Below are 26,878 nucleotides of genomic sequence, written 5' to 3'. Positions count from 1 at the left end.
GTATCTCCATGTTCAGAAGAGTTCCTGGGACATTCAGGGGCTGCCGAGGTAACGCCAAAGAGGGGCATACCAGCGTCGGGAGGCAAGATCCTCCATCTATTTTAAGCTCCCAACTCCCTCTGCTCCCAAACACGGCGTAGCAGGAGCCATGTGGCTCTATGTAGGCCCTATCTGAAGCAGGAAGCAGAGACCTGCTCTGGGCACATTGTGACACCTCGAATTACCGCTCGGCTCCTTGTCCCCTATGACTGTAATGGATTCATTCATTCGACAGCGTTCAGTATAGTCCTAATGGTCTTGATATGATTTAATATTTAACGATGAACAATGTACAGTTAATTGTGACGTATTTGAGGGGTTTACAGATTGCCTACATCCTTAAAATGTTCTTTCTCAAACCGCATCAGTCTCAAAAAGGGTTTATCTTGTCGCTCAGTAGTAAAAAACAACAAACAAAAACACTTGTCATCTATAATTTCCACTTAAGAGTTTGAAATGTATTCTCTTACTTTACTGTTAAATAATAGAGTAAAGTATACATTTACAGTATTAAGCCCAGTATTTTAGTCCAGTTTAAAACAACACTGCCCAGTTTCAGTGACCATCTTTGCTAGATCAAGACACTTTTCAAAGAACAACTTAAACGTGAACAAGCATAAACAAACATTACGCTCCCAGAAATCCTGACATCCTGTAAAGAAACAAGCTGTGAAAAGCACTCACCAAGTTGTATCACTAGACAGATGCTTCCACTGGGACAGAGGACCACAGTGAGAGGAGCCCTTAAATAAGACCTGGGTCTCTGGTCTGGAGGAGGGGCTAGGGACCTGGGTCTCTGGTCTAGAGGAGGGGCTAGGGACCTGGGTCTCTGGTCTAGAGGAGGGGCTAGGGACCTGGGTCTCTGGTCTAGAGGAGGGGCTAGGGACCTGGGTCTCTGGTCTAGAGGAGGGGCTAGGGACCTGGGTCTCTGGTCGGGAGGAGGGGCTAGGGGTTCAACCAAGTCCAAATAAGAACCGCTAGCACAAAAAAACAACAACCAAGAAGAACATAGTACATTCATCTGACCAGGTTGGAGGTAACCCAAAATGGAAATACTTGTAAATGCCAAACTGAACGGTTCAGTTGTAGGATATGCGGAAGGGAGGAGATGGAGGATCACAGATGTTGAAGTGATACTGATTGTGACAAAAGTTATATTCTTTACTTTTTAACAAAAAAAATTATACTTTGGGCTGATAAAAAATGTGTGAAAATGTGGAATCTTTATAAACAGCTTGATGTAAGTAAGTAAAGCATCAGTCACTGTAAACATAAAAAGTAAAAAGGTAATGGGTCAGATTAAGTTATCAGAGAACTTCAATTGTTTCTAAGCTACAGTTGCTTGTTGTTAAATGCAAAGGGCAGTCAATCACAGAATTAGGATGGGGGAATATTACATCCAGTGTTTTGTCAGGTAAGTGCCCCTCGTACCCCCTGCATGAAGCCCAGATGGGGGGTAACAGTGGACTGCTTCTGGTTACGTAACTGAGATCCACTCTGGGCTGCAGACACCAGGACACTGTATATGTCGCTGGGCCGGTGGTATGTGAGCAGAGCCCCTAAACCAGGAACAGCTGAGGGCGATGCCAGTGACGTCCTCTCTCTCAGCCGGCTGTCTGATTGGCCCACTGGTTGCACAGCTTAGCCCTGATTGGCCCAGCTGTCTCCTTTTAGGGTCATGGTGAGTAACAGGTGGTGTGAATGGGCATCCAGAGAGGTTTCGTTCAGCTTCAAAATGGAGCTCCATGATTGTCCTAACTCCAGACCCTAATATTTTTCTCAGTGTTCCTTAAGTGGAAACTCATTCATCATCACTCATCAAACTCATTAAGTTTGATTTCTCAGACTGATTGATGTCTCTCTCTAGGTTATCTTGTATGCAGTCTGATCTCATGAACAGGATTCAATATGATACATATATCTGACATGTGATAGTCTGAAGGGATATGAGGGGAGTGGACCAGGCAGGGTTCAGTACACTGCGGTACTTCTCTGTGGTGACTGTCAGGATACATCACGTCCCCATAACAGACCTCTCCTCTCAGCCAGGCTCAGCAGCTGCCTATATATAGATGTTTTTCTCTCTATCTCCACAGATAGGTGCTGGATGAGAGGGCTGTGAAATCATTACAGTCCTATAATGTCAAAGTACCAGCCAAGGCATTTTACAAGATTGAATCACATATGCGTACCGCCCATTTCTTCAATGCGATTAGTAAATCTATAAAATCACATTGTTTGAATGTGGATCGTTCTTTCGGTGTAGATTATGGTACGGGATACCTATCAATGACATCGTTTTGTCATGAACTCAGGAAACTGTTGACGTGTGATAATACATTTGGGATATGATTTCACAGACAATATCATTTTGATCGAGATTCGATCCTTTTGAGCAATAAAAGAATGTCTTGTTTAGAATGGTTACACGTTTACATTTCCAGTCAAATAAGTAGGCTACAATATGGAAGAATTTACAATACTGCCACCTGTGTTCTTTTTTTTACGACGTAATGACGTCTACAGTGCGACGGCGTGACGCCAGCCAAGCGCCAGTTGTATCATTGTTGTGACTGCGTGGACTATAATGTATTGCTAATATTCTCGTTTGCATCAAATGCGAAACTTTACCGTGCAATATATCTGGTGATATCTACGACAATGTTACAAAGTAAAATACGTAAAATATTGTAGCAAAAAGTAAGATCGTAAAAAAACTTAAGTATTTGGAAAGGGGTGTGTGCTTTTGCCACATGAGTGCAATGTATGTAGGGTGTGTAGAAAATGAGCCGTGACCAGACTCCTACAGATCAGATCGACGACTATTCTGTCCAACAGGAAAACGAGCTGGAAGCGCTTGCATCCATTTTCGGAGATGATTTTGAAGATCTGCGGAATAAACATCCATGGAAGGTAGGACGTCTGGGTAGTTCCTTCAGGAAGTGATAGCAAGCTTGTACTAAAACTTTTTAGAACTTCCTTTTTCATGCTGAGGTGGCAAGCTACTGTAGCCATGCAATTGCGATGTTTGCATTTCCTCCGGAAGCTAGCTAAAGTTATTCCTTCTGATTTAGGTTAAAAGGCCACCAGAGGTATACTTGTGTTTGAGACCAAACGGGCTAAGCAACGTGAAAGAATGTTACGTGACTGTGGATTTGCAGGTCAAATGTCCACCCACTTACCCGGATGTGTGAGTATCATCTCACTTATATTCGGCCAACGGCATATCAGTGGATAGAGTATCTGGTATTTTAGTGTTCTTCATTTCACCATAGTAACCAGTAACCACTCGGTCAGCTGGGCCAGCAGACTTTCATCACTGCTGAAGATCTGCATCTGTTGCTCGTCACCATGGATAATAACACTGCTATATTCCGCAGGCCTCCACAGTTGGAGTTGAAGAATGCGAAAGGCCTCTCCAACGAAAACCTCCAAAGCCTTCAAGCTGGTCTGAATGAGATGGCGGCAGAGCGGTGTGGTGAGGTCAGCACACGCAGGGAAACCAAGTTGGACTACCTCCTCAGCAGCATCGCTAGTTCTGTGGCGTAGCTGGTTTACGCGCTGTTTAGCATACCAGTGTGTGAGGAAGCTATAGATGCAATAACGTTACACCAGACAGTCACCAGTCAGAAGTCTATCAAGAACAGAGGATTCTTAGGATGAGGATTCTTCTCCCCCCCCCCCCCAGGTGATGATGTACGAGCTGGCGGGCCACGTGCAGGTCTTCTTGAGTGAGCACAACAAGCCTCCGTCCAGCTCGTTCCACGAGGAGATGCTGAAGAACCAGCGCAGGCACCAGGAGAGGCTGGCCCAGGAGGAGCAGCTGAGGATGGCTCAGCGCCGCAGACAGGAGGAGCAGATGGTACACTGACTCACACACACACACTCACACACACACACACACGCACACACACACACACCCTACTGTGTCCTACTGAATGCCTACTATACCTCAAACCCTTTCTTCTGCTCAGGAGAAAGAAATAATTGCTGAAATCCAAAGACGAGAGGAGGAGAAACGAGAGGAGAAGAAGAGAAAAGAAATGGCCAAACTAGTGAGTTATCAACCTTCACCAGCCCGAGCAGCAGTTTCCACAGAGATCCTGAGCACGCTGCTGTGAGGGGTGTTTGGAGAAGGTGAGCATGTGTGTGTGATGTGTGTAGGAGCGGCTGGAGAGTAAGGAGCAGCCCCCTGCTGATGTCAGCGTACCGGCCTCGTCTCCTAGACCCCCTGCTGAGCTGCCTGATCCCAGGAGAGCAGCCTGCAACCGCAGACGCACCAACTCCAACACACGGCACCGGTACACACCTCAGCTAACCACACCCCATCATACCCAACCACACATAACCCCACCATTCCACACCACGCCTAACCCCTCTCCACCTCACTCCTCCCCTCCTCACCTGTGGAGGGGTGTGTTCTGCTCCTCAGTGACATGTCTTGGCTTGTAAAAAGGGCTGCACATACCTTGCGATGTGACCTGACCTCACCCCACCATGTAGTGATGCTGCTGCTGTTGTTGTTGTTGGAATGCAGACGGGACACCTGCAGTGAGGACAGCCAGCGTCCACAGGAAGTGCTGCACTTCTGCAGCAGCAACCAGGGAGAGCTGGCGGTGCACAGGGGGAAGAGCCTGGGTAAATGCCTCCAACACAAGCCTCTGTGTAGCTCCCTATGCTGTCAGGGCTGTCTCTGCTGGGCTGTGTCCCTATATCACCCTGTGTGTGTGTGTGTGTGTGTGTGTGTGTGTGTGTGCCGCAGGGGAAAGCGAGAGACTGGGGCGGCATGTGTATTACGGCTTTGAGGCCAACTCTGGAGATTTTGTTGTGGTGTACGAGTGGATTCTCCGCTGGAACAAGAATATTGGCAAGTTCTTAACCAGCCAAGAAAAAAGCAAGATCGAGAACTGTAAAAAGCAGGTAAAGTGTGATGGAGACCAACGAGTATCTGTCATGTTTGGAATATTTTTCTGTGACACCTTGAGTGAACCTTCTATAACACGTTGTCTTCCTGTGTCGTGCTCCTGCAGATCCACGGAGCCGAGAGTGAGCTCAGCTCCCTGCTGAGGCTGCAGCACCCCCACCTGGTCCACTACCAGGCCCTGAGCTCCAGGGAGAGGGACGACTGCCTGGTGGTGGATCTGCTCCTGGAGCACGTTGGGGGGACCAGCCTGAGCCAAAGCCTGGCAAGCCAGACCCCCGTCCCGCTGGCCCAGCTCCGCCAGCACACCACCCAGATCCTGGCCGCCCTCGACTACCTCCACACCAACTCGGTGGTCCACAAGGCCCTGGGGCCCTCCAGCGTGCTGCTGGACGCGCGGGGGGACGTCCGTCTGACGGACTACAGCCTGTCCAGGAGGCTGGCCGACATCTGCAGGGAGGACGTGTTTGAGCAGGCTCACGTCCGCTTCTGCGAGGGCGCACTGCCCTCCAAGACGGGGAAGAAGGGAGACGTGTGGAGCCTGGGGCTGATGCTGCTGGCGCTGGCCCAGGGGAGGGAGGTGAAGGAGTACCCAGCCCCCCTGCCTGACTCCCTGCCCCCTGACTTCCAGGACTTCCTCAACAGGTGGGTGATGTGTAGCTTGCTGGGGGAGCGTGGGGCAGTGCTGAGGGGCAGGGCCAGACACCAACACATCTTCCATGGCTGCATTAGGTTGGCACGGCTGGTCACGGATAATATACCAAAAAAAGAACAACAAGAAGCATTTTTATACATTGATTCACAAGAAAGTTTGTTTCATTGAGGGAATGAAATGAGCGAATGAGATTTATAACTGACACTGATTCAGGTGTGTTTGGTTGTATATGGCCTTCTCTACTGGCCTTAGTGTGTGTTGTGGGTGAGTGTGTGTGTGTGTTGTGGGTGAGTGTGTGTGTGTGTGTGTGTGTGTGTGTTGTGGGTGAGTGTGTGTGTGTGTTGTGGGTTAGTGTGTGTCGGAGAAATTAAGAATGTTAAGTTTTATACTGAATAATACAGATGTTTATCATTCTTTGTCAGCAGATAACAGAGCCCCCAAACTAGACTCTAGGCTTTCTTATCACCCTGGGAAGGGTGAGCAATTGTTAAAGACTAGAAGATGTTGGGGGTTTGTTGGTTTTAATGAGATGCTGTGTGACAAGGACTAAGGTGGAGACGCAAGGTCTGGAGACCATCTGCTTGACACCTTTTTGAAGGAGCTTTTACGATCAGAAGATCCTGTTGTTGTGTTTCAATCAGGGTTGATGTCGTAAACACGCAGGCACACACGCGCGCCAGGTTTATGCAAGGAGCCAATGAAGGAAAGCCATGGAACATTTGCATGCCTTGTCTTAACCAATGACTTTAAAGAGCGGGGCTGCTTAAATAGGTAGCTAGCACAACATGCTAGCAGACAAACTTTGAATCGCGATCATACTTTGTCTCCTTGCTGGAAAGCATTAAACCATTGTACTTTCTTTGAATCCGACGACTCGCATTACTTGAGAAATGATCCTAACAGTGTGTGTTGTGGGTAAGTGCGTGTGTGTGGTGTTCTCCCTGGGTGTGTTCCTGGGCTGGTAGCTAGCTCAGCATGCTGCTGGATGTGACTGCTGTGTTTCCTGTGTGGGCGTGGCATGAATGTTTCTCCCAGTGTTGATAGTATTGACAGAGCAGGGCACTGGATGCTTCCATTGTCATCCTGCTCGCATTTCATTGTGTGTGTGTGTGTGTGTGTGTTTCTCTAGGTGTGTGTGCCTGAACGATGCTGACCGCTGGAACACCCAGCAGCTGTTGGACCACCCCTTCATCAACGTTCCCCCTCCAAAGGCCCTGCCCCAGACACAGGAAGCCAGTCCAGAGGGTAGGAATACAAACACACACCTCACACAAACGACACACACACATCACACGCTACAAATTGCATGATTTTTTGTGTGTTGTGGTCCTGCTCCCCAGATACTGGTGAGGACCTGGTGTCGTCTGTGCTGCCCTACAGCCACAACCTCCACGCTCCCTTCAGTGTGGGAGTCCAGAGGCAGTTCTCCCGCTACTACAACGAGTTTGAGGAGCTGCAGCTGCTGGGGAAAGGAGCCTTTGGCGCTGTGATCAAGGTGAACCCTGTAGAACCTTCCGAACATACACTCAAGAACCTTCTAGAACACAGTCTAGTCTGTTTAAAGGTAGAGCCTTAAAGAACATTTTGTCCAGAGCAGCTGAGAATATGTTTTCAGCTGTTTGTCTGTCTGTCACGTAGCTGTGTCCTAATGACCGTCTGTTTGTGTTCCAGGTCCAGAACAAGCTGGACGGCTGCTACTACGCTGTGAAGAGGATCCAGGTAAACCCAGCCAGCAGGCAGTTTCGCCGCATCAAGGGCGAGGTGACGCTGCTGTCGCGCCTCAACCACGAGAACATCGTTCGCTATTACAACGCCTGGATCGAGCGTCATGAGACACCCTCCTCCTGCATGCTCAGCTCAGACAGCTCCGGGACCCCCAGCGCTGCCCCCAAGCCTCCCCAGAGACGAGGCCTCTCGCTTGGGCTCAGCCAGCTGGGCGTGCCTGACGACGTGGAGGCCCAGGCTCCGTCTGCCCTGGCCAGCTCTGTGGAGTGGTCCACCTCCATCGAGAAGTCATCCAGCACCAAGTGCAGCGGGGGGCCCCAGTCCAGCGACGATGATGATGACGATGATGACGATGAAGACGAGGATGTGTTTGGCGGTGCTTCCTTCCTGTGAGCTTCCATTAGAATAATGTCTTCATGGTGCCATGATGCCTTACTAACGTTATTAAGCGTGCTCGCTCATGAAAAGTCAAATTGAAAAATATGTTTTGAAAGGTTGAAAAAATATTTTCACCAAAACGTTTTGAAAGGCCAATTTTACCCCAAAAAATGAAGAAAAAAAAAATACCCCAAAAAGTTGAGAAAAAACTATTTTTGAAAGGTAAAAAAACCCAAAACATTGTTGATGCTGCAGAATTCCGTGTCAGCGCGCTCTTCTGAGCCAAACAGCCACTGCAGCACACAGAAGTCAGACTCTGCACACAAGTCAGAATTGAGTTAGGCTCAGACGACATGACAAAAAAGAAAGTTTCTAAACAATAGGCCTACTGATCATCTTATTTTGACTAAAACAAAATAAATTCAGTGTTACTAGCGGTACATTTTGCAAGCTCTATCTCTTGCAGGGAAATATGAGAACCCTGTTTCATTCTACATGTAACATTGCAACAAATGTACGTTGTTTAGGGCTGCAACTAACGATTATTTAATTTATCGATTAATCATTTTTTTTGTTTGTTGATTAATCGATGATTCGGATAAAAAAAAACTAAAACATTAATTTCCAACCCCAAACTGACAGTGCAAATCTTCAGTATGTGCACAAACAGGCACACAATTTTGAAAAGGTTATTAATATTAGCGTGGATTTAATGGTATTTTCAGAGATTAGCAATTTATTTGAGTTTTGTTTAAAATATTTTTGAAAATTGAAAGGTTGTGGAAGTAGGCCAGACTTGATTAGAATAATCAGGTGTATATGTAAGATTTTTTGACACAATTTTGAAAAAATTAAGATTTGAGAGGATTAAGCTATTTTCAAAGATTGGTATACTTCCACAGTATTGTTAAGACATTATTAAGATAATCTGGTGTCTGTTTGAGGTTTTATATTCATAAAAATAGGTATTTTTGACCCGGTCCCTAACGCGACGCTGCAAAGTAGCGTCTTCCAAATATGATACGAATGTCGAATATGAAACTAACTTCACCTCGGTCAATCAACACACCTTTTCGACGTATTTAGTGTGAAATGCTCCTACACCTTGGATGACTTAGGTCGTACTGATTTCTCCGCCATGTGTTTCAGAACAACGTTACTCAACAACGTCTCTCCGATGGCCTTTCCTCTGCTCCGCTCTCAACTAAACTTTAAAAAAAAAATACTCAAAACATCTCCGCGACTATTGAGTGGCGTAATATTCGCGTGACACAACAAATCGATAATGAAATTCGTTGCCAACGCTTTTAATAATCGATTTGAATCGATTCGTTGTTGCAGCCCTAATAGCCTTAGTTTTTTGCTTTTTAATCTATGCCATCTGCACAAATCATAAATATGCATAATTAGAAAAAATATACAAAAATATCTGTTGTAAAATTGTATTAGACCCATGACAAATCTCCAAATGTTGGATGTTTGGTGTTAGTTTAAATAATTGGTTTGTAGGTGATTATAGTAAAAAAGAAAACTGCCCAGGTTGCAACTGAAGCGAGTACACCTCCCAGTTTCCCCAGAATGTGACCTTTGTTGAGTAAAGATCCTTTCATACTATAATATCCAGCCTCCGAGGTGTATGGTTAAAGACCCAAGTTATTATTCCGTTATTTCAGGTTTCTCTCGTTTTCACTTTTGTCTCCAGCCCATCGAACAGTGACTCGGAGAGTGACATCATCTTTGACAATGGAGACCAGAGTGAGGACAGTCTGTCTCAGGTGGGTCACAGAGTGAGGACAGTCTGTCTCAGGTGGGTCACAGAGTGAGGACAGTCTGTCTCAGGTGGGTCACAGAGTGAGGACAGTCTGTCTCAGGTGGGTCACAGAGTGAGGACAGTCTGTCTCAGGTGGGTCACAGAGTGAGGACAGTCTGTCGCAGGTGGGTCACAGAGTGAGGACAGTCTGTCTCAGGTGGGTCACAGAGTGAGGACAGTCTGTCGCAGGTGGGTCACAGAGTGAGGACAGTCTGTCTCAGGTGGGTCACAGAGTGAGGACAGTCTGTCTCAGGTGGGTCACAGCAGTCTCACTTCTCTTATACGTGTGTTCATGTTCATCACTGTTTCACTCTTCCATGATGTTGTCTCAGGTGGAGCCCAGCAAGAGAGGAACAACAGAGACCACAGAGAGTACAGACTCAGATAGACCTCAGCTCATCGCTCACTACCTCTATATCCAGGTATAGACCCAGATCACTACCTCTATATCCAGGTACACACCCAGATCACTACCTCTATATCCAGGTACACACCCAGATCACTACCTCTATATCCAGGTACACACCCAGATCACTGCCTCTATATCCAGGTACACACCCAGATCACTACCTCTATATCCAGGTACACACCCAGATCACTACCTCTATATCCAGGTACACACCCAGATCACTACCTCTATATCCAGGTACACACCCAGATCACTACCTCTATATCCAGGTACACACCCAGATCACTACCTCTATATCCAGGTACACACCCAGATCACTACCTCTATATCCAGGTACACACCCAGATCACTACCTCTATATCCAGGTACACACCCAGATCACTGCCTCTATATCCAGGTACACACCCAGATCACTACCTCTATATCCAGGTATAGACCCAGATCACTACCTCTATATCCAGGTATAGACCCAGATCACTACCTCTATATCCAGGTACACACCCAGATCACTACCTCTATATCCAGGTACACACCCAGATCACTGCCTCTATATCCAGGTACACACCCAGATCACTACCTCTATATCCAGGTATAGACCCAGATCACTACCTCTATATCCAGGTATAGACCCAGATCACTGCCTCTATATCCAGGTACACACCCAGATCACTACCTCTATATCCAGGTATAGACCCAGATCACTGCCTCTATATCCAGGTACACACCCAGATCACTGCCTCTATATCCAGGTACACACCCAGATCACTGCCTCTATATCCAGGTACACACCCAGATCACTGCCTCTATATCCAGGTACACACCCAGATCACTGCCTCTATATCCAGGTATAGACCCAGATCACTGCCTCTATATCCAGGTACACACCCAGATCACTGCCTCTATATCCAGGTATAGACCCAGATCACTACCTCTATATCCAGGTACACACCCAGATCACTGCCTCTATATCCAGGTACACACCCAGATCACTACCTCTATATCCAGGTACACACCCAGATCACTACCTCTATATCCAGGTACACACCCAGATCACTGCCTCTATATCCAGGTACACACCCAGATCACTACCTCTATATCCAGGTACACACCCAGATCACTACCTCTATATCCAGGTACACACCCAGATCACTGCCTCTATATCCAGGTACACACCCAGATCACTGCCTCTATATCCAGGTACACACCCAGATCACTGCCTCTATATCCAGGTACACACCCAGATCACTGCCTCTATATCCAGGTACACACCCAGATCACTGCCTCTATATCCAGGTATAGACCCAGATCACTGCCTCTATATCCAGGTACACACCCAGATCACTACCTCTATATCCAGGTACACACCCAGATCACTACCTCTATATCCAGGTATAGACCCAGATCACTACCTCTATATCCAGGTACACACCCAGATCACTACCTCTATATCCAGGTACACACCCAGATCACTACCTCTATATCCAGGTACACACCCAGATCACTGCCTCTATATCCAGGTATAGACCCAGATCACTACCTCTATATCCAGGTACACACCCAGATCACTACCTCTATATCCAGGTACACACCCAGATCACTACCTCTATATCCAGGTACACACCCAGATCACTACCTCTATATCCAGGTACACACCCAGATCACTACCTCTATATCCAGGTACACACCCAGATCACTACCTCTATATCCAGGTACACACCCAGATCACTACCTCTATATCCAGGTATAGACCCAGATCACTACCTCTATATCCAGGTATAGACCCAGATCACTACCTCTATATCCAGGTACACACCCAGATCACTACCTCTATATCCAGGTATAGACCCAGATCACTACCTCTATATCCAGGTATAGACCCAGATCACTGCCTCTATATCCAGGTACACACCCAGATCACTACCTCTATATCCAGGTATAGACCCAGATCACTACCTCTATATCCAGGTATAGACCCAGATCACTGCCTCTATATCCAGGTACACACCCAGATCACTACCTCTATATCCAGGTACACACCCAGATCACTGCCTCTATATCCAGGTATAGACCCAGATCACTGCCTCTATATCCAGGTACACACCCAGATCACTGCCTCTATATCCAGGTACACACCCAGATCACTGCCTCTATATCCAGGTACACACCCAGATCACTGCCTCTATATCCAGGTATAGACCCAGATCACTGCCTCTATATCCAGGTACACACCCAGATCACTACCTCTATATCCAGGTATAGACCCAGATCACTACCTCTATATCCAGGTACACACCCAGATCACTGCCTCTATATCCAGGTACACACCCAGATCACTACCTCTATATCCAGGTACACACCCAGATCACTACCTCTATATCCAGGTATAGACCCAGATCACTACCTCTATATCCAGGTATAGACCCAGATCACTGCCTCTATATCCAGGTACACACCCAGATCACTGCCTCTATATCCAGGTACACACCCAGATCACTACCTCTATATCCAGGTACACACCCAGATCACTGCCTCTATATCCAGGTACACACCCAGATCACTGCCTCTATATCCAGGTATAGACCCTAGATACTCTACCAGGAAGCCACCAGAGGGTGCTGTTGAGTTTTGGAAGGCAGTTGAAGGCAGGGTGTGTGTGTGTGTGTGTGTCCAAGGTTCTGAAGGCAGGGTGTGTGTGTGTGTGTCTTCTACAGATGGAGTACTGTGAGAGGAGCACCCTTAGAGACACCATAGACCAGGGTTTGCACCAGGACAGCAGCCGTCTGTGGAGACTGTTCAGGGAGATCCTGGATGGGCTGGCCTACATCCACCAGCAGGTGGGTGTGGGGGGGTCGTGTTGTACACCCCTTCCTCCCTATGAGGAACACACACAAACAAGTAGCTGGACACTGCGAGGATCACAGGTATACACACATGCCAAACATGGTTCAGATTAGGACTAACAACCCCTCACCCTCCCTCAGGGGATGATCCACAGAGACCTGAAGCCCGTCAACATCTTCCTGGACTCCCAGGATCACGTCAAGATCGGAGACTTCGGTCTGGCTACGGACCTTCCTACTAACGTGGTACGATCATGTGACCAGAGCTGTTCTGTGTGTATGGTTTGGTGTGTTTGATGCGTGTGTGTGTTTGACATGTGTGTTTCCTCGCAGGCTGCAAGTAAACTTGAGCAGGAAGAGGGTGGTTCCACTCTCATGATGAAACCAGACCCAACAGGTACCAGATAGCAGTCATGCCCCACCCCCAGATCTCACAGCTGATGTTTCCTTGAACTGTGTGTTTGTGTGACCTGTGACCTTTTGATCCCTGACAGGAAACATGACAGGCATGGTTGGGACGGCCCTCTACGTCAGCCCGGAGGTGCAAGGAAACACCAAGGCCACCTATAACCAAGTAAGCACTAGGTCTGCCCTGTACTAGGTCTGATCCTGTACTAGGACTGTTCCTGTACTAGGTCTGCCCTGTACTAGGTCTGCCCTGTACTAGGACTGTTCCTGTACTAGGTCTGCCCTGTACTAGGTCTGCCCTGTACTAGGTCTGTTCCTGTACTAGGTCTGCCCTGTACTAGGTCTGTTCCTGTACTAGGTCTGTTCCTGTACTAGGTCTGCCCTGTACTAGGTCTGTTCCTGTACTAGGTCTGTTCCTGTACTAGGTCTGCCCTGTACTAGGTCTGTTCCTGTACTAGGTCTGTTCCTGTACTAGGTCTGCCCTGTACGAGGTCTGTTCCTGTACTAGGTCTGTTCCTGTACTAGGTCTGCCCTGTACTAGGTCTGCCCTGCAGTAGTGACTCCTCCTGCTGTGCTCTGCTGATCTAGCTGCTGAGCACACCACACCTGTGTCACCTGGCTTGAGATGAGTTGTGAGGTGTTTGTTACACAGCTGTTTCTGTGTGAGTAGAAGGTGGACCTGTTCAGTCTGGGCATCATCCTGTTTGAGATGTCCTACAGGCCCATGGCCACCAGCTCAGAGCGCATCTCTGTCCTCAGTCTGCTACGCACGGTGAGGTCCGGGGTCACACACACACACACACACACACACACACACACACACACACACACACACACAGGGAACATGTGGGTGCTACAGACAGGTGATTGGTCTTACTGTTACTCATCATTGTGATTGTTATGTACAGGAAGCCCTTCAGTTCCCTGAAGACTTTGTGAAGTATGAGAGCGGAACCCAGGTGAGATCCAGTCCTGTCAGGACCAATCAGGACTCCTATCTGATGTTTCTGCACAGTCATGTGACACGATCACGCCATCTGCTGCCTCTGTGCATGAGTGAGAAAAAGTCTCAATCTCAAACAATCTCCTTTACCCCATATATCTCCATCTCTCCCTGCCTCTCTCTTTCTGTCTCCCTCTATCTCTCTCTCTCTGCCTCTCTCCTTCTGTCTCCCTCTATCTCTCTCTCCCTGCCTCTCTCCTTCCTCTCTCCTTCTGTCTCCCTCTATCTCTCTCCCCCTGCCTCTCTCTTTCTGTCTCCCTCTATCTCTCTCTCCCTGCCTCTCTCCTTCTGTCTCCCTCTATCTCTCTCTCCCTGCCTCTCTCCTTCTGTCTCCCTCTATCTCTCTCTCCCTGCCTCTCTCCTTCTGTCTCCCTCTATCTCTCTCTCCCTGCCTCTCTCCTTCCTCTCTCCTTCTGTCTCCCTCTATCTCTCTCCCCCTGCCTCTCTCTTTCTGTCTCCCTCTATCTCTCTCTCCCTGCCTCTCTCCTTCTGTCTCCCTCTATCTCTCTCTCCCTGCCTCTCTCCTTCCTCTCTCCTTCTGTCTCCCTCTATCTCTCTCCCCCTGCCTCTCTCCTTCTGTCTCCCTCTATCTCTCTCTCCCTGCCTCTCTCTTTCTATCCTTCTCCTGTCTATCTCCCTCCCCCTCAGAGGAAGGTTATTGGCTGGCTGTTGACCCACGACCCTGCCCTGCGGCCCTCGGCTCAGGAGCTGCTGAGGAGCGAGCTTCTTCCCCCGCCCCAGATGGAGGAGTCTGAGCTGCACGAGGTGCTGCAGCACACCCTGGCCAACGCCAACAGCAAGTCCTACCGCAGCATGGTCACCCAGCTGTTCTCCCAGAGCATCTCCCCCGTCAACGACTACACCTACGACATCGACCTCCACAAGGTACGTGCTGCCTGCTCTGCTCTCTCCAGAGAGGACAGCCTGGGTGCTCCAGGCTGGCTCCTGGCCCATCTGGAGGGGTCGCTGTAGACGCATCCTCTCCTCTGCTCCACGCAGCCTGTGTGCTCCACTTCTGAACGCCCTGACAAACTCTGTTTGTTTTGCTTTGCCGCAGGGAAGCTTTCATTTCTACGGTGCCAAATTGCAGCAGTATGTGCATGAGACAATCACCAGGGTCTTCAAGAAACACGGTGAGCTGGGAACTAGAGAGAGAGGGAGAGAGACATACAGAGAGAGAGAGAGAGAGAGAGACAGAGAGAGAGACAGAGAGAGAGACAGAGAGAGAGACAGAGAGAGAGACAGAGAGAGAGACAGAGAGAGAGACAGAGAGAGAGACAGAGAGAGACAGAGAGAGACAGAGAGAGACAGAGAGAGACAGAGAGAGACAGAGGTGTGTGTTAGAGAGCTCCAGTTATGTTTACACTCCTGTTTTAACCACTTTGACTTCTGACCCTCTGAGTGTGTTGTGAGAAGACTGGATGCATATCACATGTGTTCATAGTCCCTCCTCCTCCCGAACAATAGGTGCACTGTGTACTGATTGTGTGCAGGTGGAGCTGTTATTCTTCTACATGTACGGAGATGTTTCCCACATGTGGATGCAGCTTGTGTGTGTGGGGTCCCTCAAGGCTCAGGCCGTGTGTGTGTGTGTGTGTCTGAATGCGTGTGTGTGTGTGTGTCCAGGTGCTGTGCGTCTCCAGACGCCGTTGCTCCTGCCCAGGAACAGGAAGCTGTATGAGGGCAGCGAGCTGGCCTGCTTCCTGGACCACAGCGGCATGCTGGTCACCCTGCCCTATGACCTCCGGGTAAGTCACAGGAAACAGGAAGTAGTACAGCATCACCCTCTCACATCCTGCCCTACAATCAGAGAGACATCTCCCAGGAGCACAGACACACACACACACACACACACACACACACATGCTCATGTTCAGGACCCCCATGTAGACCTTAGGACCAGCTGGAGGACAGCCTCGCATGCAGCAGCCAGGACGACTGTTGTCTGGGCCTGGCCTGGTTCTGGGCCTGGCCCTGGCCTGGTTCTGGGCCTGGCCCTGGCCTGGTTCTGGGCCTGGTTCTGGGCCTGGCCTGGTTCTGGGCCTGGTTCTGCTTGGTTCTGACCTAGTATTGGTTCTTTTTTCCTCCACTACAGATGGCCTTTGCACGGTTTGTGGCTAGGAACAACATTTCACATCTCAAGAGGTAAACTACAACATAGTACTGGTCTTCATCTCTTTCCCCTCTAAGTGTTTACTAATTAATCATGTATAACCAGAATCTCTATTGGATGCATCATCAATATATATTTATGTTTTCATCCTGTAAATGTGTGGACAGTTTTCCTGTCTGGGTGTACAGGTACCCAGGCGTGTTTAAAACGTGTGTGTGTGTGTGTGTGTGTGTACGCAGGTACAGTGTGGAGCGGGTGTTCCGCCCCAGGAAGCTGGACCGCGCTCACCCCAGAGAGCTGCAGGAGTGCGCCTTCGACATCATCGTCCCGGCAACCAGCAGCCTCCTGCCCGACGCTGAGACCATCTACACCGTCTGTGAGGTCATCCAGGAGTTCAGTGCCCTGCAGGTACCTCACTTCCTGTCTCCGCCATGCACAGGATGATGTTATGTGTGATCTGCCTGTCTAACCTCCCTCCCACATTGTACTGGTGTTAATGTTTACGTGTGTAAGCGTGTGAGTCATCTTTAATGAGAGGACAGATTCAAGACTGAGGGCCTCATTTACTAACAGGATTGTACCCATTTCAGGCGTGAAATAGTGGGTAAAGACATAACACCGTATTTACAAAGGCAGCGCACTTGAGTAAAAACGCAGATTACCGCTGCTGGGAGGGTATAAGGGAAAGTGGGTGTGTATATTTCTCAGTCACCGAGTCATTATTCACTGAGTCATTATTCACTGAACCGTTGGTATTCCTTGAACCATCCTTCTACAGTGAGTATGACCTCTGTAGAACACACTACGGTCAGGGGATAAGTGTGTGTGTGTGTGTGTGTGGCAGGAGAGGAACTATCACATCTACTTGAACCACACCAGTCTGCTGAAGGCCATTCTGCTGCACAGTGGAATCCCTGAAGACAAGCTCAGCCACGCCTCCAACATCCTCTGTGACGCCATGGTGCGTACACACACACACGCACACACCCACACACACACACACACCACAGTCCTGACTCACTGCTTCTCTTTCAGAGTGAGAAGCAGACCAGAAGAGAAGTGGAGGCCAAGTTCTGTAACCTGAGTCTCTCCAGTAACAGTGTGAGTGTCTAACTTGTCTCTCCTGCTGGTCACTCTTCTCTGTCAAGAGAAGGCACATCTGTGGAGTCACTGACATGTTAGTGTTGAGACAGCTACTTTATACACACTAGACACCCTTGTGTCCTCTCTCTGTCTGTCTCTCTCTCTGTCTGTCTCTCTCTCTGTCTCTCTGTCTGTCTCTCTCTGTCTCTTTCTGTCTCTCTCTTTCTCTCTCTGTCTCTTTCTTTCTCTCTCTTTCTGTCTGTTCTCTGTCTGTCGTCCAGTTGTTTGGTTTTATCCTCAGTTCTAGGAAAAGACCTGTGTGTGTGTGTGTCCCTCAGGTGCAGACGCTGTATAAGTACATTGAGCAGAAGGGGGATGTGCAGGATCTGGCGCCCCTGCTGGCGTCCCTGATGGGGCAGAAGACAGCGGTGACCCAGCTGGCCAAGCAGGGTCTGAGAGACCTGGAGGACCTGACCTCTCTGCTCAGGCAGCTGGGGGTCAGGCTGCAGGTGTGTGTGTGTCCTACAATGTCAGGTCCTATTAGTTTATGCTAATGTCTAAAACTGTGTGTGTGCGTTGTATGTGTGTTTTTCAGGTGGTGGTGAACCTGGGGCTGGTGTACAAGGTCCAGCTGCATTGTGGGATCATCTTCCAGTTTGTGGCCTTCATCAAGAAACGTGGGAGAACCGTACCGGACATAATGGCTGCTGGAGGGCGCTACGACCACCTGGTACGCCCACCTGGTACACACACGCTACGACCACCTGGTACGCCCACCTGGTACACACACGCTACGACCACCTGGTACGCCCACCTGGTACACACACGCTACGACCACCTGGTACGCCCACCTGGTACACACACGCTACGACCACCTGGTACGCCCACCTGGTACACACACGCTACGACCACCTGGTACGCCCACCTGGTACACACACGCTACGACCACCTGGTACGACCACCTGGTACACACACGCTACGACCACCTGGTACGCCCACCTGGTACACACACGCTACGACCGCCTGGTACGACCGCCTGGTACGACCACCTGGTACACACACGCTACGACCACCTGGTACACACGCGCTACGACCACCTGGTACACATGCGCTACGACCACCTGGTACACACGCGCTACGACCACCTGGTACACACGCGCTACGACCACCTGGTACGACCACCTGGTACACACACGCTACGACCACCTGGTACACACACGCTACGACCACCTGGTACACACACGCTACGACCACCTGGTACGACCACCTGGTACACACACGCCACAACCACCTGGTACATACGCGCTAAGACCACCTGGTACACACGCTACGACCACCTGGTACGACCACCTGGTACACACACGCTAAGACCACCTGGTACGACCACCTGGTACACACGCTACAACCACCTGGTCGTAGGAGTTTTCTGGTATCAGTACCTTACTTCCCTATTAATTTTTTTAACAACTTTTTACTTTCACTTCTATCACTTCACATTTTGTACACAAATATCGAAACTTTCTACTTTTTTAAGCCAGGCTCGTTACTTTAGTTTGAATCTGTATTTGGTGGCAGGATAAATATTCTTTATTGTTGTTGGGCAGCTTTTTTCATTTCCTGACTATCATGCACAACACAGCAAGTGATTTTTTTGAAATAAAACGTTTTTTTTTTTTTTTTTTTACATCCTTGATTAGGATTCTACTGTCCTCTATCGTTCTCTGCTTTACTCTGTTTTAAGCTTCTCTGTTCTCCTCCCCTCTCCCCCTCTCTTCTCCTTTCACTGTGTGTGTGTGTGTGTGTGTGCATGGGCGCGCGCTCAGATTCTGGAGTTCCGGGGCCCAGCCTCGTCCAGTCCTGTCCCCTCAGCGGTGGGGGCCAGTGTGGCCCTGGACAAGGTGTGTGCTGCCCTGGCCAGCATGGAGGAGCCGGTAAGACCCCCCCACCCAGATGACCTCATCACTGACATCCCTGCTTAGTTAGAGTGCTTAATTATTACTAGAATCTAATATTTCTAACCTGATGTTTTTGGGGTGTCACTTTATAATGAATGTTGGACTGCTGTACTACAAATTCTGCTATTTCTGGAAGGGATATTATATATTATATATTATATATATTTGAAGTGGTCTATTATATGAATTGTTCTTGTTTTTCTCCCTTCCCTCCTTTTCTCTCCCCCCTCCTCCCCCCTCCCTCCTCCTCCTCTGTCCTCCCCCCTCCTCCTCCTCCCTCCTCCTCCCCCTTCCTCCTCCTCCTCCCTCCCCCTCCTCTGTCTTCCCCCTCCTCCCCCCTCCTCCTCCTCCGTCCTCCCCCTCTTCCCCCCTCCTCCCCCCTCCTCCTCCTCTGTCCTCCCCCCTCCTCCTCCTCCCCCTCCCTCCTCTGTCCTCCTCCCTCCTCCTCCTCCCAGCCTCTGGTCAGCTGCTGTGATGTTCTGGTGGTGCCGGTTGGCCACGCCTCCCTGGTCCGGGCTGTTAGCGTGGTGCAGAAGCTGTGGACGGCCGGCGTGTCTGCTGACATCACCCATGATGTCACACAGGTCAGTGTGTCTGCTACCTGCCTTTTGTGAAACTGCTCACTCTCTTCAGACCCCCCTCCCCTCTCTTCAGCCCACCCTCCCCTCTCTTCAGCCCCCCCTCCCCTCTCTTCAGCCACCCCTCCCCTCTCTTCAGCCCCCCCTCCCCTCTCTCTAGCCCCCCCTCCCCTCTCTAGCCCCTCTTCCCCTCTCTCAAGCCCCTCCCCACCTCCTCCAGGCTGGACCAGGCTCCTTCTCTGAGCCCTGCCTCCTCCTGCAGTAGCAGGCTCCCTCCAGCAGAGGGCGATGCCTACCTTCAGCCCTCTTCCTGGCAGCCAGGGGAGCCTGATGGAGAGTGTGGTTTAGAGTTAATAGAGGCCTGACAGCCTGATGCGGTGCAGATTGAAGCAGTACAGAAGTGCTGTGGTTTCTGATGGTTGACAGTCTTGGTCTGCACACCATCACACGTGTGGAGGCGGAATTCAGAAACCTGACATGTGGAGGTGTAGGGCAGGGTAGAGGAGGGTAGGGCAGGGTAGAGGAGGGGAGGGCAGGGTAGAGGAGGGTAGGGCAGGGCAGGGGAGAGGAGGGTAGGGCAGGGGAGAGGAGGGTAGGGCAGGGCAGGGGAGAGGAGGGTAGGGCAGGGGAGAGGAGGGTAGGGCAGGGTAGAGGAGGGTAGGGCAGGGTAGAGGAGGGTAGGGCAGGGGAGAGGAGGGTAGGGCAGGGGAGAGGAGGGTAGGGCAGGGCAGGGGAGAGGAGGGTAGGGCAGGGCAGGGGAGAGGAGGGTAGGGCAGGGCAGGGGAGAGGAGGGTAGGGCAGGGGAGAGGAGGGTAGGGTAGGGCAGGGGAGAGGAGGGTAGGGCAGGGGAGAGGAGGGTAGGGTAGGGTACATCAGGAAACATCTCTTCTTGGTGAAATGTTTTTGTGACTTGTTTTAGTCTGAGTGCTCTGTTGTGTTGTCCAGTCCCAGGACAGCTTGGTGGAGTACTGCAGACAGGCTGGCATCCCCTGCATGGCCCTGGTCTCTGACAAGGAAGGCAACTACATCAAGGTGAGTTACACAGTACAGGTGACAGGCACAGGTGACAGGCACAGGTGACAGGCACAGGTGACAGGCACAGGTGACAGGCACAGGTGACAGACACAGGTGACAGGCACAGGTGACAGGCACAGGTGACAGGCACAGGTGACAGGCACAGGTGACAGGCACAGGTGACAGGCACGGCACAGGTCCTGAGAGGTCACAGTCATTTTAGTATTCAACTCAAAGCAGAGGAGGAACAGAATGTGCTAAGACTAACATGCATTCTCATGTTATTGGAGACTGTGATTTTGCTCTTGGCTTGGATGAAGCTCTTCCACACGTTGGCCTGTTTATGCCGTAAGGTGAACCCTGTTATCGTTTCACCCACTCCACAGTCTGCCATCTACACAATCTTTAGCTCATAAAAAAGAACGAGTCGTGCTAAGCTACCCCAAAAAAGGTTTGTCGCCTAAATTCCAGTCGATTGTCGATGCGTCTATGTTTTATGCAGAACTCGTTTCTTCAGAGCGTAATAGGATTTTGGTGGCATGGTTCGACACGTGATTGTTCTACACCAATAAGTTAGCTGCCTTTTTGTCAACATGGATGGATATGGTTGTCATGGATATGGTTGTCATGGATATGGTTGGCAAATAGAGGATGGGACCCTGCACGTCACCTGACAAGAAATTCGGCCCCTGACAGTGTTTTGCATGTGATACACTGCAGCTGCCAAAGCACCTGTGAGACAGGCAGATGTTCCTGTTTTTCTGCAGGACTGTGTTGCACAGACTTATGTTGTTGTTGTAATTGTGCCAACAGAAAAGAAACTGAGGAACTAGAAGATCACTGTCCTGACACTGACAGTGAGGACTGAGTCTCCTTAATCTGTTATTCCTTATTCTGTGTTGTACAGTTTTATGTATCATATTTCATAAAGATTGTTTTTATGGTTGATCAGTGTTGTTTTCATTTGTGGAAGAATGAATGAATGAATTGAATGTTACAACAACGACGTAGGTCTGTGCAACAGCAACAGTCCTGCAGCTTAGCACGACTCGTTCTTATTTATGAGCTAAAGATTGTGTAGATGCCAGACTGTGGAGCGGGAATCATTTTCTAAAATACTTTTTGTGGTTCATCTTGTGGCCTAGTTACAGAACATGTTTAATTCTGAAATGTGAAGCTGAATCATTTCTCTGCTGGCTGTGACTCCTGTGAAAACAACAAGGGTGTCTCTCCTCATGAGCCTCCTGTCTCTCACAGGTCAAGTCTTTTGAGAAGGACAGACAGTCAGAGAAGCGCATTCCAGAGTCTGACCTGGTGGACCACATCATACAGAAATGGACTAAATGGACCAAGTTCTTTGAGGAGAGGAACATGAGGTGAGGGGGTGGGATGGCTGTGGTCCAGTTTACCCTCAGAAGTCTTCTACAGGGTGGTGAGGAGACAGTCTGCTCTCTGAGGTGTTTGTGTTTGTGTTGCAGAGACTCTTTAGAAAGCGCGTCTCTCCAGAACCCAAAGGGAGCCCTCCTCAGCACCTCAGGTACTGCTCCCCCTCCTGCTAACCCACAAGCTGCCCCTCTCCTGCTGCCCCTCCTACACCTCTCAGCCTATGAACAGAGTTTATTGTAAAGAGTTGCTGTGTAAACTATACTCATACACTCGGTGTGTGTGTAATGTATGTATTGTGGGTGCACTAAGCGCTGCTTTCAAACACCCGGGTCAAAGGGGAAAGTCTGGACAGTCCGTGTGCAGAGTGAGTTCTGTCACTGTGTGTGGGTGTCTATCTCCTAACAGCTTCATCAGAGCAACATGGGAGCATCAACAACATGAACGTGAACCTCATACCTCCAGACAAGCTGTCGTCCAGCGCTAGGCGGCGATACGAGACCCAGGTGTGTGTCAGTCAGCCAGGACAAAGACTGTCATAACCCTGGTCATTCACTGAGACAGTCCATCTACCACAACCCCATGTCTCTCTCTCTCTCTCTCTCTCTCTCTCTCTCTCTCTCTCTCTCTCTGTCTCTGTCTCTCTCTCTGTCTCTCTCTCTGTCTCTCTCTCTGTCTCTCTCTCTGTCTCTGTCTCTGTCTGTCTGGTGTTGGCCTCGGTTCAAAAGCGCTGTAGCTTTCTCCAGCCAGCGTGGCTCCTCACTCTCGGGGCTCTAGTCGGGTTGGCTCCTCACAAACACATCACATGGGAGGGAGAAGCAGCTTTTGTTTTCCACAGTTTCATTGTGATCATGGGAGTAATTACTCTTTTTTCCTTCTCTTTTTTTCTGTCTTTTTTCTTTTTCAGATCCAGACCAGATTGCAGAACCTTGGTAGCAATTTGCAGAACAAGAGCAGTGACATTGAAGTTTTGGCTGTGAGTCTTTAGCTGTTTTTCCCCAACTCTTTCTCTCTCTTCAATTCCTGTGTGAAAATGTGGGAAAACATTTTTGTTCACAATGGCTAAGAGAGTGAACTAGCGAAGAAGGGCTCCACTTTAGCTGTTTTTCTCTTAAGTTGGTTTCGGTAGCAGACATGAGATTTTGAACTTTTCCCTGCTGAGGTAAGATAGCTGCAAAGGGATTCCAGTCCCAACAGAACAGCAAACAGAGCAGCAGGAGGAGGGAGCGTGGCATATTCACTTTATTTGTGGTTTCGTAGTAAATTTGAGACGGGATATTTCACATGAATCAATCACTGCGGCGCTACATACTCCAAATACATTTGTCATCTCATATGTTTGTCTGGTTCCTGTCAGCACAGTGAGAGTCAGGAGTTATTGAAACATAACAGCGTAATCGCCTTGATACCGGTATGTATTTCCTCTGAGCTAGCCTGGCTGCTTGTTACATCACAGGCTGTTCCGCCTGTCTGACAAAGGAAATGGCTCTCACTGAGAGGCACCGTCATTTTGTCCATAACATAAAGACCTGGTCCATTAGTGCTGGACCTGGATGGCCTGGGCCTGAGAGCTGAGACGGGAAGTGAGGAGCATTACTGGGCCTGAGAGCTTTGTGAGCATGAAAACAACCTCATCTTCTGTGGTCAGATCAGAGGAGTGCAGCACAGCATGACCTGACAGTGGAAGAACTACTTCCTGGTTTTGTGCTGCCAAAGTAGTCACATATAGATTATTTTTAGCCCTGGATACGTTGCTTTGTAGCTCGTTGTTGTCCTAGGAAATGGACAGTGTGTGTTATGCACTGTTGCAGGAGTGAATGTCCTGGGTGAGATAAGCTCCATTGTGTGAGGCCGGCGCCTAACCAGCTTCCCTGTTGTTTTCACTCAGGTCGACCTGCCGAAGGAAACGCTCATCAACTTCCTGTCTTTGGAGGTATGTTGGTTGTTCACCTTATCCTAACCCAGCAGACTCATGTCATGGGGGGTAGGAGGACTCTGTTCAGGAAAAAGGGATCCCGTCTCCTTCCTGCAGCCAGACGGGGGCCAAAGACTGGGGAACACCTCTTAGCCAGCAGGCTAGCTCTGTCTCCTCCTAGCCAGCAGGCTAGCTCTGTCTCCTCCTAGCCAGTAGGCTAGCTCTGTCTCCTCCTAGCCAGCAGGCTAGCTCTGTCTCCTCCTAGCCAGCAGGCTAGCTCTGTCTCCTCCTAGCCAGTAGGCTAGCTCTGTCTCCTCCTAGCCAGCAGGCTAGCTCTGTCTCCTCCTAGCCAGCAGGCTAGCTCTGTCTCCTCCTAGCCAGTAGGCTAGCTCTGTCTCCTCCTAGCCAGTAGGCTAGCTCTGTCTCCTCCTAGCTAGCAGGCTAGCTCTGTCTCCTCCTAGCCAGCAGGCTAGCTCTGTCTCCTCCTAGCCAACAGGCTAGCTCTTTCTCCTCCTTGGGAGTAGCTCTGTCTCCATAGCTACGTTCATACAGAAAGTAGAGCGGGAGATCAAAACCCCAGAAGTCCATGATCTCCAGGGTCAGAGAGCACGCCTCTGACGAGGTGTAAACTCAGACTCCCCCTGCAGACACGCTCTCCTGTACGCCCAGCCTCCCCAGTGAATACGCCAAACATCACACATACTGCTGGGACTGTCAATACACTCGTTTGTAAAACAAATGACAATAGCCAGTGTTTACTGCCCCTTTCCACAGGAAGGCCTGGTACGTTGGGAGTCATTAGGGCCAGTAGGGAGTGACTGGGGACTGTGTAAACTGGGCCAGCCTGGTCCTTCCTCACACCTCGACAGGCAAACAGTGTGTGATGGATCTCCGTCTCACCCACCAGTTACTGCAGCTGATGGACAGATGAGGGGACCTGGTCTGGGCGCACTACAGCTGAATAAACAGCAGTTGTGTTTGATGAAAACAACTCTGGAAAATGTTATGGCTTGTGTCTCTCTCACTCTATCTCTCTCTCTGTTTCTTTCCCCTCACTCTTAGTTTGACGGAGTGGAGCAGTTCAACATCAGTGTGAAACATCTGTTGTCGCGGCTGCCCAAGCAGCGCTACCTGAAGTCCATCTGTGAGGAGATCCACACCTTCAAAATCACCAAAAGGTGTGTCCTCGTTAATGCCTCTTAAAAGGGACTGGAGCAGAGATACAGCCAAGCCCTCTACTCCAAACCAGGGTCACATCTTCTGGGTTATGAGCTGACTGTTGTGCCAAGAGAGAGGAGAGGAGGGATCCTGGACGTTTTCTCCTCCAGGGGGAGTCTGATGTGGGGAGGAAGGGCACAAGCTGTTTCTCTGGCTCTCTGACATTTCTCAAGCCTTCACAGCAGCAGTTTTTCATTTCCCCTGTGAGCTGCATGTCTCATTTGCAGTTGAGGAAAAGTGTTTACTGATTAACGAACGTCATCGCGGCTTGCTAACAATGGAGATATTCAGGGAGGAAGGGAGGCCTGGTTTTATGTGTGTGTTTGTTTTCTCTGGGAGTAGAGCGAAGGGAGGGCCGTGCAGTAGAGTGGGCCGTAGGCCACAGTAGTCAGGTCACCTGGAGGCACTGGACCCATAAACTACAGGACCCAGAGGGCGTCTCACCCGAGGAGTGTGCCCCAGTCTCACAGCTGCAGACGGGCTTTCATGTAGCGACTTCAAAACAGTGTTGAACCCTCCCGCTCCCCTCCAACAGCCCTGTTAAAGAATGGAGAGGGGCAGTAATGACCTAGGTGATGATCTACCTGGTAGTCCACCGATGAACAAGATTGAGATGTTCTACAACAAGACCTACAATTCACAGTGGGGTTTCCGCTGCTACCCTAAGTGATAATATCTATGTAGAAATATTTGAAGGACATGACATACAACTGTGTCTGGGGTTCAGTACAAAAGCAGGTCATCTGTTTGTTTATGTGCATCTTCTGCACAGTGACGGATGCGTTGTGTGTTGCAGGGTGGCGGTGGTGGTGTTGTACAGCTACAAAGACGACTACTACAAGATTCTTCTGTGAAACTGAGGACGTACGACCAACACAGGACCAGATCTGAAGGCTCAGTCTTCAGCTCGGCTGGCTGAAACAGGATCCTTCTGAAAGCTGACAGCTTTATAGGACTTGAACCCTCCAAAAAGATTCAACTCAAAGGCAGAAGTGAACGATATTAAAACAGCAACTAACCACAATCAGCTGTTGTCCTTAGATCCTCCTCCAGACTTGAAGAGCAGCTGGTGTTTCTACACGCCTGCCTGGAATAGTGTTTTGGGGCCTTTGGAACGTGAGGAAGGGCTTTCATTCAAAGATCCTTTGAAAAGATATAACGATTACCTATGTTTTTTAAGGTCTCGTGATAAAACTTCTCATTAAATGCCTATTTTTCCCACACAGAAGGTGGTATTTTTTGATGGCGTGAGTGAGAATGGCCGGTATGTTGGGACAAGGAATGCATTTAGCACCGCACTTCGATCCAGCTGAAGAGTTTTATGCTAACGAGCTAAGCTTTATCGTTGGAGCTTTAACTAGTTGTACGAGTTTTCTTCATGTTGAAAGTTGCTTCAAGGTAATCCTTAAAGAAAGCGCTCTGGTCCCACAA

General features: G+C 49.5%; 2 protein-coding genes across 6 annotated transcripts in view; one reads left to right on the top strand and one right to left on the bottom strand.

The window, feature by feature from the left end:
• actc1b (actin alpha cardiac muscle 1b) overlaps positions 1-863 on the bottom strand; it is a 3,593-nt gene extending 2,730 nt beyond the window's left edge. Inside the window, exon 1 of the mRNA XM_084682121.1 lies at positions 724-863. The gene's annotated coding sequence lies outside the window, so the exon portion shown is untranslated. The remainder of the gene's footprint in view (positions 1-723) is intronic.
• A 1,713-nt stretch (positions 864-2,576) lies between these two features.
• eif2ak4 (eukaryotic translation initiation factor 2 alpha kinase 4) lies at positions 2,577-26,675 on the top strand. 5 transcript variants are annotated; one of them, XM_084682077.1, is made up of 40 exons: positions 2,577-2,739; positions 2,878-2,952; positions 3,114-3,229; positions 3,420-3,522; positions 3,728-3,901; positions 4,014-4,094; positions 4,204-4,340; positions 4,577-4,677; positions 4,802-4,959; positions 5,070-5,605; positions 6,745-6,860; positions 6,956-7,110; positions 7,287-7,729; positions 9,421-9,493; positions 9,861-9,950; positions 12,649-12,771; positions 12,919-13,023; positions 13,111-13,174; positions 13,272-13,351; positions 13,856-13,957; positions 14,094-14,144; positions 14,837-15,073; positions 15,246-15,321; positions 15,815-15,936; positions 16,284-16,333; positions 16,541-16,709; positions 17,146-17,262; positions 17,337-17,402; positions 17,723-17,893; positions 17,980-18,114; positions 19,208-19,315; positions 19,795-19,923; positions 20,863-20,949; positions 22,189-22,307; positions 22,410-22,468; positions 22,723-22,820; positions 23,222-23,290; positions 24,203-24,247; positions 25,292-25,407; positions 26,244-26,675. In XM_084682077.1, the coding sequence occupies exons 4-40, from the start codon at positions 3,499-3,501 to the stop codon at positions 26,299-26,301; spliced, it is 4,644 nt and encodes a 1,547-aa protein (XP_084538203.1). In that variant the 5' UTR covers positions 2,577-2,739; positions 2,878-2,952; positions 3,114-3,229; positions 3,420-3,498; the 3' UTR covers positions 26,302-26,675. The 5 variants fall into 5 exon arrangements, 4 of the variants coding, with proteins under 4 accessions (XP_084538203.1, XP_084538188.1, XP_084538195.1 ...); XM_084682062.1 differs by having other exon boundaries at positions 2,577-2,952; XM_084682069.1 differs by lacking the exon at positions 26,244-26,675 and adding an exon at positions 25,004-25,169 and having other exon boundaries at positions 2,577-2,952.
• The last annotated feature ends 203 nt before the right edge of the window (positions 26,676-26,878 follow it).

This window comes from Hypomesus nipponensis, chromosome 3 (genome assembly GCF_054491055.1).
Source record: "Hypomesus nipponensis isolate SF chromosome 3, ASM5449105v1, whole genome shotgun sequence".
In the NCBI taxonomy this organism is placed as follows: domain Eukaryota; kingdom Metazoa; phylum Chordata; class Actinopteri; order Osmeriformes; family Osmeridae; genus Hypomesus; species Hypomesus nipponensis.
The sequence above is the reverse complement of the archived record's forward strand: the minus strand, read 5'-3'. Positions and strand labels throughout refer to the sequence as shown.